Source organism: Eriocheir sinensis, chromosome 34, assembly GCF_024679095.1.
Source record: "Eriocheir sinensis breed Jianghai 21 chromosome 34, ASM2467909v1, whole genome shotgun sequence".
Taxonomy (NCBI): Eukaryota; Metazoa; Arthropoda; class Malacostraca; order Decapoda; family Varunidae; genus Eriocheir; species Eriocheir sinensis.
In genome coordinates, this window is record NC_066542.1 from 6,233,718 (window position 1) to 6,244,358 (window position 10,641).

The window sequence follows — 10,641 nt, forward strand, 5'->3', positions numbered from 1 at the left end:
CTTTTTTAACCTCCCGAGGGAAACTTTCTTGGAGTCATTCTGGAATACAAATTTGACTTAAAGATCTACGCTAATGAGAGAGAGAGAGAGAGAGAGAGAGAGAGAGAGAGAGAGAGAGAGAGAGAGAGAATCGCCACCACATTTTTGACATTATAATCTCCTTGAACATAAGTGATGGATTCATGGGCGCATATATTTTCTTATCCTATGAAAATCAATATAAAAATCAGCCCCGTGGAAGGCGATGAGGTGACCCGCGACCAAGACCGAGACCTTTGTAAACATGGCTGCCCTATCCGCCGCGGGTTTCTCGGGTGAGTGGCGATTTTCTTGTCTGTGCTTCTTATTATGTCACGGAGGATTTGTTGCTGAGTATTTAACAGTAGGGGAAGTATTCAAGATTCCGTAGTGGTAATATGAAGGGGTAACGTTGTCTTCTTGTGGAGTTATTGGGGGGCGGTGTCTCGTTAGGGCCCAAGGAAGGTTGACGAATGAATAATAATAATAATAATAATGATGATGATGATGTGTGTGACTAGCCGTGGAGAATGATGACTGTGAGTGTGAATTCTCCTACATGACAGTTTACTAGTCTGGTGTAAGTGGTAAGTCAGGAGGGAATTGGTGTTTCTTCTCCAGGATTGTGTACATTTATTATTATTCTCTCCCTTGGTGTAAGTGGTAAGTCAGCAGGGGATATGTTTGTTTAAGAGTGACAGTGATTGATGATGTGTGTGACTAGCCATGGAGAATGATGACTGAGTGTAAATTCCCCTACATGATGGTTTACTAGTCTGAGGAGGGGATTGGTGTTTCTTCTCCAGGATTGTGTACATTTATTATATTTCTCTCCCTTGGTAGGTGTGGCAAGTCAGGAGGGAATTGGTGTTTTTTCTCCAGGATTGTGTTCATTTATTATATTTCTCTCCCTTGGTAGGTGTGGTAAGTCAGGAGGGGATTGGTGTTTCTTCTCCAGGATTGTGTACATTTATTATATTTCTCTCCCTTGGTAGGTGTGGTAAGTCAGGAGGGAATTGGTGTTTCTTCTCCAGGATTGTGTACATTTATTATTATTCTCTCCCTTGGTAGGTGTGGTAAGTCAGGAGGGAATTGGTGTTTCTTCTCCAGGATTGTGTACATTTATTATTATTCTCTCCCTTGGTAGGTGTGGTAAGTCAGGAGGGGATTGGTGTTTTTTCTCCAGGATTGTGTACACTTATTATATTTCTCTCCCTTGGTAGGTGTGGTAAGAGCGCCTGTGCTGAGGTGGGCCGCAGCGACCCTTCACACTGGTTCCACCCTCGAGGCAGCCAGGAAAGGGACGCGTGCCAAAGCAGAAGCCAAAAAGAAGGCGTCAAAGAAGGAGGAAGTGAAAAGAGAATTTATTCCATTAAAGAAACGGCTTGAACTGAAGTAAGTAAATCTCCAATAATCTTTTGAATTCATCTATTGGTACTTTGTTTTTGTTTTCTGTTTCAGTAACACCCTTTTATTCAGTCTCTGCTGTCAACATTTCTATTTTCAAATCGTGTGTCAGATATCCACCCTGCTGCTAGGTGGCCGACCCTACTGGCCATGTATTAGCATTCAATGGTCACTACAGTTTTATTATTTTGAAGACAGTTGTTGGATTTCAGTATTCAGTTTAAAGAAGTGAAGGTCAAACCATAATATCTGAGGGTAGGATGTTTTGAATTTTTTAACAACTTTGAATCCACCAAACTGGATTCATAACCACAACCCAGCACTTACCAAGTTATCACTTTTTCTAGTCTGTCTGTACCTTGACCTATCCCTACAGTAACTACTAGAAGAAGGCTTGTCACATATATGAACTTGTTGGCGATAGCTAGTGTTTTAAGCGCTAATTGGTTCACGGATAGAGAAAGTCAATATCCGTCAGGTATAGTTCAGGTCATAAGAACAAACAAAACACATAGAAAAGGTGTTTGTGTGTAGGTGTGTGTATGAATGTTGTATGGTGTAGATGACATATAAATGTTAGTGTGTGTAGTAAACAATATGTATGAGTAAACAATATAAGGACGAGGAGAGACAGTGGAAGATAAACAAGTAACAATAGATAAACAATTGAGACGCAACACGGACAACAGGGAGCGTGACGAGACAAGAACATTAAAACATAAATGACAAAAATACAGTCTATGCTGCAGCACATAATTTTCTTTGGTCACTGGTAAGTGCTTTGAGCGGGGACTCGCCCACTACAAACTCACCCCAGTCCACCACTACTATGCTCCAGAGTTATGAAAAATTGCCAAAAGTTTACCCCTAGAGATCTACTGTAATTGAAAATGGAGCTTTGAATGATGTGAAATTTGTTTAAAGAAGTTTATTCCAACTGATATTCCCCATCACCAGGCAGACAGGCGGTGTGTCTCCTCGCCGATTTGAAGACCACCTAAAAAATCCAAGCGACAATGTTTGGATTACAAGGTTCTACAAGTGGAAGGTATGGCTGCAGCTGCACTTATAGATCTGTACCCTTATTTCTTCTACTCAAGCCCACTCCATGAATCTATAATCAGCTCCACATCCAGACTATTCTAAGTATCAGTGGCTCTATTAGGGAAGCCAAACTTTTTAACATCCTTTCTGCATCTTGTTTTCCCCAATATATGAAAGGAACCAAAACTTTCAGCTGTGGTGTATTGAGGTAAAGAGTCATATTCTAATTGGCAGGTGTACAGCGTTGCGGAGGCTGTTGACATGCACCGGGAGACTCACCACCCGACACAGATTGGTCTCCCGAACGCTCTGTTGGATGCAGTCATTGAACTCAACATGACGGCGGACAAAAAGGTATCTTGGGGGGTACAAATTGAAGGGACCATACAAACTCTTGAGGACAAATTGAGATGCTTAGACCCTAATCGCCACACTCATCATCCACTCTTCAAACCACAGTCCTTCCAAGCTTCGTTCTCTCTCCTCAGAGTTGCCTGTTCAAAGATCTGGTGTTGTATATAGTAAAACTGGTGCATGTTTTTATTTATCTATCATGCACTGTTTCAAGGTTCAAGCACCAGTTTTAATAATGAGCCTTAAAAATAAAGAATGAGCAAATTTCCTTGATTGTCCCAGATCCTAAATTTATTATATTTATGCAGAGTTTGTGCTAATATTATATCTACACTACACTACAAATATTAAAGACATTCACAGACTTTAATTTCAGGACTGCAACCTGTAGTATATAACTTTCTTATGATTTCCAGAACCGGTTTGTTGATGACTTCTACAGTGTAGTTCGCATGCCACATGATTTTGACACTACTCAAGAAAGATCAGTCCTTGTCATCTCCAAGAACGAGGAGGTGAAGGAGCAAGCCATACAGATGGGAGCAACACATGCAGCAGGTCTTGAAATCATTAAGCTAGCACAGGTATTTAACTTACTCAGAGTTGACATTTAAATAACCCGGTAGCAGCGACGGGCCAAATTTGTGCCATGATTTAAACCCCACAAAATAGATGATACATAAACTGATCACAAATGCTTTGATATATATTATGAAATGGTTTGTGTGAGTGATGATTTTTTCTCATTTTTCTCGCTTAGAGAGACCATTAAGAAACATGATCCCCGCTGCTACCGGGTTAAATTGACGTCATTTATATCATATATAGATTCATAGTTTTTTCATAACATTCAATTTTAAGTAAGTTCTCCAACTGCATATAATTCCACTGGGCACCAAACTCAGTACTTTCTTGCCACTGTCGCTCAATGTGATGAGCTAATGGCACGCTGTATGAGGCAGCCAGCCACACTTTGCCACTTTATCACAAAACATTCTTAGGGTAGCCAGTCAGCTCTTTTCCCTGAGCACTGAGAAAAAAAACCTGTCTCTCAGTCATACATAGCGACTGTCAAGTTTAGGTTTGCAGTCCGAGTCATGAAACCACAGTATTGTCTTTTTGGACTGAGTGGTATTTGGCTAGGCTTGAGGGGGGAGGGGGGTGCTGCAGCTGCTGTGTTACAACCCTCACATCAACTGAGATCATAGATGTGTTCCTCATGACTGCTCCTTGTGTTATCTTTTCCATTTAAAGCTCTGGCCATATAAGTCTTGTGAGCAGCAGATATATTTTATGCCCGGAGGTGATTGATGGAGCCAGAGATGGAAGCACAATGAAGTTACACATTAGTTTGTGGCTGCTACAGCCTCTTCCTTGGGTTCCTTCAGGATCTTGATTAAAGTTGTAAAATTCCCAGGAATTTTGAACTGAGAAACTTTCCATGGGAATTTTCGGGAACTTTGAGAATTGAGAAAAATTTATAAGTTTGCCTACGGTGCCTTTGCCTCTTTAGACTTCAGTTTTAGGGGGCTGTTAGTGAATGCCCCATAGCCCAGAGGTGGTACAGGCAGAATTGTATAAGTAATGCCTATTGAGGCTCGTGTCACCCTCCGGTTAACCTAATAAAACCCCAAACAATTACTATAGGTCTTGACTCAGTAAATTCATGTCAGCTGCCTTACTTATGAGACTCTATACAACAGAGTGAGGTCATTCTTTGTTGATTTATACCCCAAGGTACTGGCTATCATGTGTTTGAAGATACCCTGAACTTAACCTAACCTAACAAAACCCCAAAGTTACTGTGGGACTCAGAAAATTTGTAAATGCTCACAAGACTTTCAACAAAGTGAGGTCATTCTCTGTCAATTTATACCATAAGGTGCTGGCTATCATGTGTTTGAAGATCTTCTAAACTTAACCTAATACTATCATTGTGGAAGTTGATGCATTAGTAACTCTTATGCTGGTAATTGTATTGTAATTGTTTTCTTTCAGGCTGGGGAGATCAACTTGAGGGAGTATGATCATTATCTTGCAGACACTGAAATTCTTCCAGAACTTGTTGCCATCAGAGGCTTGATCAAGAAGAAGTTTCCCTCAGTCAGAGGTGGTGAGTAAATATTTTCTTAAAATAATTGCTCTGCCTTCTTTGATTAGTATAGGTCTTCCTTGATTTAGAATTGGGATACTTTCCTGGAAACCTGATCTTAGTCAAGAATATTGCTTTGCGAGACCTGTATAACATGGAGTGGTGGGGATGTGTTCCCGGGAGCAGTGAGAATCATTGAGATGAAGTGTAATTTTATGTATTATATAGCTTCTTAAATATTATTGTTTTCTGCAAATCCCAAAAGAATTTCACCTGTTCGTCTAGGAATTCAAGATTCAGATGTTATAAAAATCAGTAGTTAGATGCATCATATGCCGGCCATTATTTTCAAGGCACAGGAATATGTCTACTTCAGCTGTGTAGCTTTAACTATATTTTTTCTTCCAAAACTATATTTTTATTATATTGACGTCTACTTGTGAATTATTATTTTTGCAGGAACTGCTGCCAATGATGTCCTGCAACTGCTTGAGCGCTTCACTAAAGGTGTTGAATACAGCACCACAAAAGATAAATATCACCATGACTATGCAACGATCAGAGCACCTTTTGGCCGGGTAAGATGGAAGAATAGACGTTTATATGTTTTGTTTGGAGCCATATTGTTCACAGCAAACTTTTGAAAAGTGACTTATGCATTGCACTTGTCAAACAGCTTGGCATGTCCAACGATCAACTAGAGGAGAACCTTGCAGCGCTCCTTGAGGATGTGGAGAAGCAGAGACCACAGAAGAAGTCCGGCAGCCTCATCACAATGGTATGTGTGTAAAGATACTTTATTTCATTTTCTCATGAAGGTAGGAAGAAAAATTACAATGATCCTCTTCGTTACATTTATCTGTTAACAGTTTGTGCAACATCAGATACTGCTTTCCCTTTTCTTTGCACAAACTGCCAAATGCAATGAAGTGGTCAAATCCAAAAGTCTTAACAAAAATGTTTTTATAGCTCTGAAAAATCCAACATATAAAAATTAGTGTATTTTGAATAACCTCATTATTCATTTGGAATTAAAAATCCTTAACACAAGTTAGTGTTACTATTATTAAAACTGTATTTCTTCCACAGGCCATGATTCTGTGTCCTCCCAGCAGAGAACAGTTCAAGATCGACCACAAGCTCTATGACCTGCAGGCAAATCCTGTTAAATTAGCTACAACTGCTTGAGTGATTCGTGATCACAAATGTACATAAATGTTAAATTTTGTTTATATAAGGTTCAAAATAGTCAACACGTATGCAGTTTATCGCAGTTTTTTAAATAAATTTTATGTATACATGATTTCTTCATGAGCATTATCTCCTCTTTTTTAGCGGGAGGTGGCAGCAAAGAAGGCACCTCAGGGCAAAAGAGAGCGAAAAAGCCTGCCAGAGCACTGCTCCTGCAGAGAGAGGACAGACAATTATAAACAAAGGTCAGATACAGATGGAGAAGTGTCTTGATATTCCCTTCTGAAAATGTTCATAGTGTATGGAGGAGGAAATGTAGAAGGAAGGCTGCTCCAGTGTCTGCCTGTGGAAGGGATAAAACAATGAAGATATTAGGTACCAGCTGTGTGAGACTAATGTGCCAAAAAGGAAAGTCCTGCCATAATTTTATCTCGTATGAGGATGAAGAACTTAAATGTTTTTATTGAAATTGTCTGTTGCCAGACTGGGGCGAAACGAGGGGCGCTTAACCTCAGTTATATTCTACTTGACCTGCCCTGCCCCGCCCCACCTCACTACGCCACCCAGCCCTGCTTTTCCTGCCATACCCAGCTTTGCCTTATCTTGCCCTGCCCTGCTTCATCTCGCCACGCCCTGCACCACCCAGCCTCATCCCATCCTGCTCTGCCCTGCTGATCCTTGTCCCACCCTGCTTTCCCCTTCTCCATCCCATGCACACACACGATAATAATGATAATGATAACAAGAACAACAAAAACAAGTGCAGGAAGTGATAACCTGGTCCAGTTGTGACGACTTCACTACCACCTTCCAGTCCACCAAGAATCAGAATCCAGAGGCTGATAAAGCAAAACTGGAGCAAGAACTAGAGGCACCCATTGCAATAGTAAAACAGGGCTAGCAGCCGATGAAGGACATGGCTTAAGATACATCAGTGCATTGTGCTTGAACTTGCAGCAAATTCAGCCCTATTCCCATTCCATATCTGTCTTCCAGTGTATTACTACAAATGTAAAATCTCTATGTACAACTTGTGCACAAGCAACTTGAAGAACACCTCTTGTGTGTGGGACAAAGTGACTGGTTGGCATGGTTTAGTAAAGGAAGTTGTGTCATCCCTGAAGAAGTGGATCTCTAAGTACAAGATGCTGAATTGGGAAAGCTTGTAGTGTTCAGTGACAAAGGCACAATAACATTAACATCATGCTCACCCATCTGCAAGGACACTACAGTAAACAGCTAAATGGGGTGACCCACTACTGCCTCATCCCTGGGCACTGCTACATGTCCTGCAACAGTCTTCAGTAACACCAAGACTGACTCAAGTGAAATATATATGACTTTGATGGCTACTGCATACGGGCAACCTGATGATTCACTTGGAGAAGTTATACTCCCTAAACTAGGACTCCAAAACCACAATGTCCATCAAAGGCCTTGTATGCTGCTGTTGATTCCTTATGGCTTATTGTTCTGCTTCATCCTACAAAAGTACTCGGCACTCAATCTCTCCAAGGTGGTTCAGAGTCCTGAGTACGCATCACCCATCAAGGCCAACAGGTTTAAAGCGGAGGACTCTGATCACCTCATTCAGTACTTCAAGGGAGTTTTTTTTTCATTGCCGAAGGAGCACTAAAACAAAACCACAGCCACAGACGAAGAAGCCAATGCAGACAACGTATAATAGACTACATTGAGGCGTGACCCCCCACCCCCCCATCAGGTACAAGTAATAATGTTGGTACAAATTATAACCTTTTTATACTGCCATAGAGATACAAGAATATTCACGGTAACAATTGTCAAGAAAGTAGGCTGAATGTATTCATGGTAATATAATTTTTCTATACATCTTACTTGCTTTAAACTATCTTATACATTCTTAACATTGCTTCATGTCATACCTTTATAATTTTGCTTTTTTAGGCAGTATGTATTTTCACAATACTTTCTGCACTTAATTTCATGCTCTTCATACTATCCACCTACACCCCACTATATTGCCATCATTTCATTCTTCAGTCTGGTGTTTTCTATCTTGGCCATCACTGCCAACCTTTCTTAGGATCCCATTTTATAACTAGAGAAAATAATAGATTTATTATGACTATTTCATTTGTGTGCATTGTGAGGTTTGTCACTCAAACACAAAGGGATATGTCTGTAGGTTGGACTCCTATTAATGACCCAAAGTAGTGTTTTGACAGTTCCCCCAACTTTCTCTTTATTAACTTCTGCAACACTAGCAGTCATTGCTCTTATTCACATTGTTAAACACCATTCCTTGTTCTCTAAACCTCACCTTCTCTTCCTAATCAAAACAGGTTTCTGAGGCTGTTTACAGTAATCTTTATTCTGTTCCATCCTACTATTTCTATCCTGGGTTTCTATTCAAAGCTGGATGCTGCATCCATTTGTGCAACAGTGCTATTTGCTCTCATCATCTCATATCCAGTCTAGACTCCAGATTCTTCAACCACCTGAGTGTCATTCTATCATTAAATATGTGTGCTGTTTCTCTTGCCTAAATCTATCAACAAGGTAAAACTAGACTTTTTTATTAATTCTAAATTGGAGCACATCATGACTCATTCTCCTTTAGGTGAAATATCTTTCTTATGAGATTTCAGTGGTCACCACCAGTTTTGGCAATCATCTTTCATGGACCAGCCTTGTGAACAAGCCTACACCTTTGCTCTCCTTAATCCTCTAGAGCAGCACCCTACACATCCCTGACTGCCTGAGATATTCCCAACACTCAAACCCTCTTCTTAACTGCTCCTCTGATCACAGCTTCAGCTTCCTTGCTCTTGTACTGCATATTTCCTCATAATCACTTTAATTCTCAAAAATGATTTATAAGTCCATTTTTGTTATCAGTGAGAAGAAACAGGTGCTAAATGTCTCTCATCAACTAGGAATGACTAAAGGGGAATGAAAAAACACAAGCAATTTATTTTTTTAATAAACTCCAGCTTATACACAGCAAAAGTTTATCAAACTTAGTAAATACAGAAATATTCTGTAATGATAAAAAAAAATAATATATTACAGTATATAACAAATGAGCCTCACCTTCTGAAGTGTCCTCTGCAATGTTAGCCTGTGCTGAGCACCTGCAGGGGTTTGTGGCTGACCCGGCCCTCAGCTGCCCACCTTGCTGCAAACTCATTTTTAAGCAGACAGATGAGAATGAAAAGAAATACAATCAAGAAATTTATTTGCAATTAAAGTTTAGTATGCTTAAAGATCATTCGGATTCAGTTTGAACCGTGGGGGGTCTCATCTTAGTTTCAATTTATTGAATACAGCTTTAAAGTCAGAAGTGTTCAGGAGTCCACTATCCCTTTGTCCATGCTGTTCCAGTCCAGTGCATCTAAGTGGATGACTGCATTTTTTTATATCTTATTCACATCATTTTTTATTTCTTTCTGTGTCCCCTTGTTGATCCCCTCTCCCATTCAAACTAATCTTTTCTGTCAGTCCTCTCTTCCCTTCACTCCCCTGAAGATAGCAAACGTATCAACAAGACCAATGAAAAATTAGTTGAATCAAAGTCTAGAGTTCATGGCAAGGAGCTAAGGATATCAGCACACCTCTTTATCAAACTCCAGCTCCAAAGTTTTGATGATCATGATACGAGGGGGAACAGCACAAGGCGGGGGTGCAGGCACACACCCAACCATGGCAATTTTGTCACTAATACCACTCCTTCACCCTCTATACATTCCTACACCCTTGGGGCTCACATTATGATCTCACTCTTTCATTTCAGTGCATAATCATTAATCAAGCTATTCTTATATCCCTCCCTCCCCTCCTCCCACCCCACAGTATGAGATAATCCCCACCTCCATCCATACCTCATCATCCCCACAAGAAGGCCTTTGCTGGCAGCTGGTATAACTCTCTCTCAGAGGGACCATGGCCATCAGGACGTCTGGTAAAAACAATGAAAATTTTAAGCACAATAAGAAAATATTTACTAATATAAGCACAACTAGTACAAATGTTTGCAGTACCTGCTACCTAGTTTGTTTTTTGTCTCATGTCTGAACATGTTTTTGTACTGTCATGGCTACCTGCACATCTGGTGGTTTGGAAGGGGATGCTGGCGGTGGTGAAAATGAAGAAAAGCACAGGTCTGGGACACTCAAAAGATTGCTGGAAAGCCAAGTGTGACCGCCAGGTGCCATCAGCAATGGGGTACAGCCGCCTCATCCACCAGCTCCGGATATCCACTTCACTATAGCCTGCCAGGTAAGGCTTTTCCGTCTTGTATGTTGATATTTTACACATGTATGTTTATTTCAGAAATTTGTTTTTTCTCATTGACAAAAGAGCATTGGAGTCAGTTTTCAAACGAGCTCAGAATCAATTACCGTTTTTCCAAAGGATCAATGCTAAAGTTTTCTTTAACTCAGGTTTCACACTTGTGGTACCAACTAATCATGAATAGCGGCGCCGGTGCACCACTGTAACAGTAGTCTGTTTAAACTAGAAACGCAACCAGATATAGTCTTCACCTGACTTTT

General features: G+C 40.4%; 1 protein-coding gene across 1 annotated transcript; it reads left to right on the forward strand.

The window, feature by feature from the left end:
- Window positions 1-226: 226 nt before the first annotated feature.
- Window positions 227-6,213, forward strand: LOC127006971 (39S ribosomal protein L1, mitochondrial-like). The gene is made up of 9 exons (XM_050877402.1): window positions 227-314; window positions 1,242-1,413; window positions 2,383-2,473; window positions 2,704-2,823; window positions 3,240-3,407; window positions 4,822-4,936; window positions 5,375-5,493; window positions 5,592-5,693; window positions 6,005-6,213. The coding sequence occupies exons 1-9, from the start codon at window positions 284-286 to the stop codon at window positions 6,101-6,103; spliced, it is 1,017 nt and encodes a 338-aa protein (XP_050733359.1). The 5' UTR covers window positions 227-283; the 3' UTR covers window positions 6,104-6,213.
- Window positions 6,214-10,641: the final 4,428 nt, after the last annotated feature.

Bases quoted from the DNA above. Each gene is read 5' to 3' on its own strand.
- LOC127006971 (XM_050877402.1), top strand. From the start codon at position 284: ATGGCTGCCCTATCCGCCGCGGGTTTCTCGG. The intron at 1,414-2,382 runs GTAAGTAAATCT...CCCCATCACCAG, and splicing joins AAGAAACGGCTTGAACTGAA to GCAGACAGGCGGTGTGTCTC. The intron at 3,408-4,821 runs GTATTTAACTTA...GTTTTCTTTCAG, and splicing joins AAATCATTAAGCTAGCACAG to GCTGGGGAGATCAACTTGAG.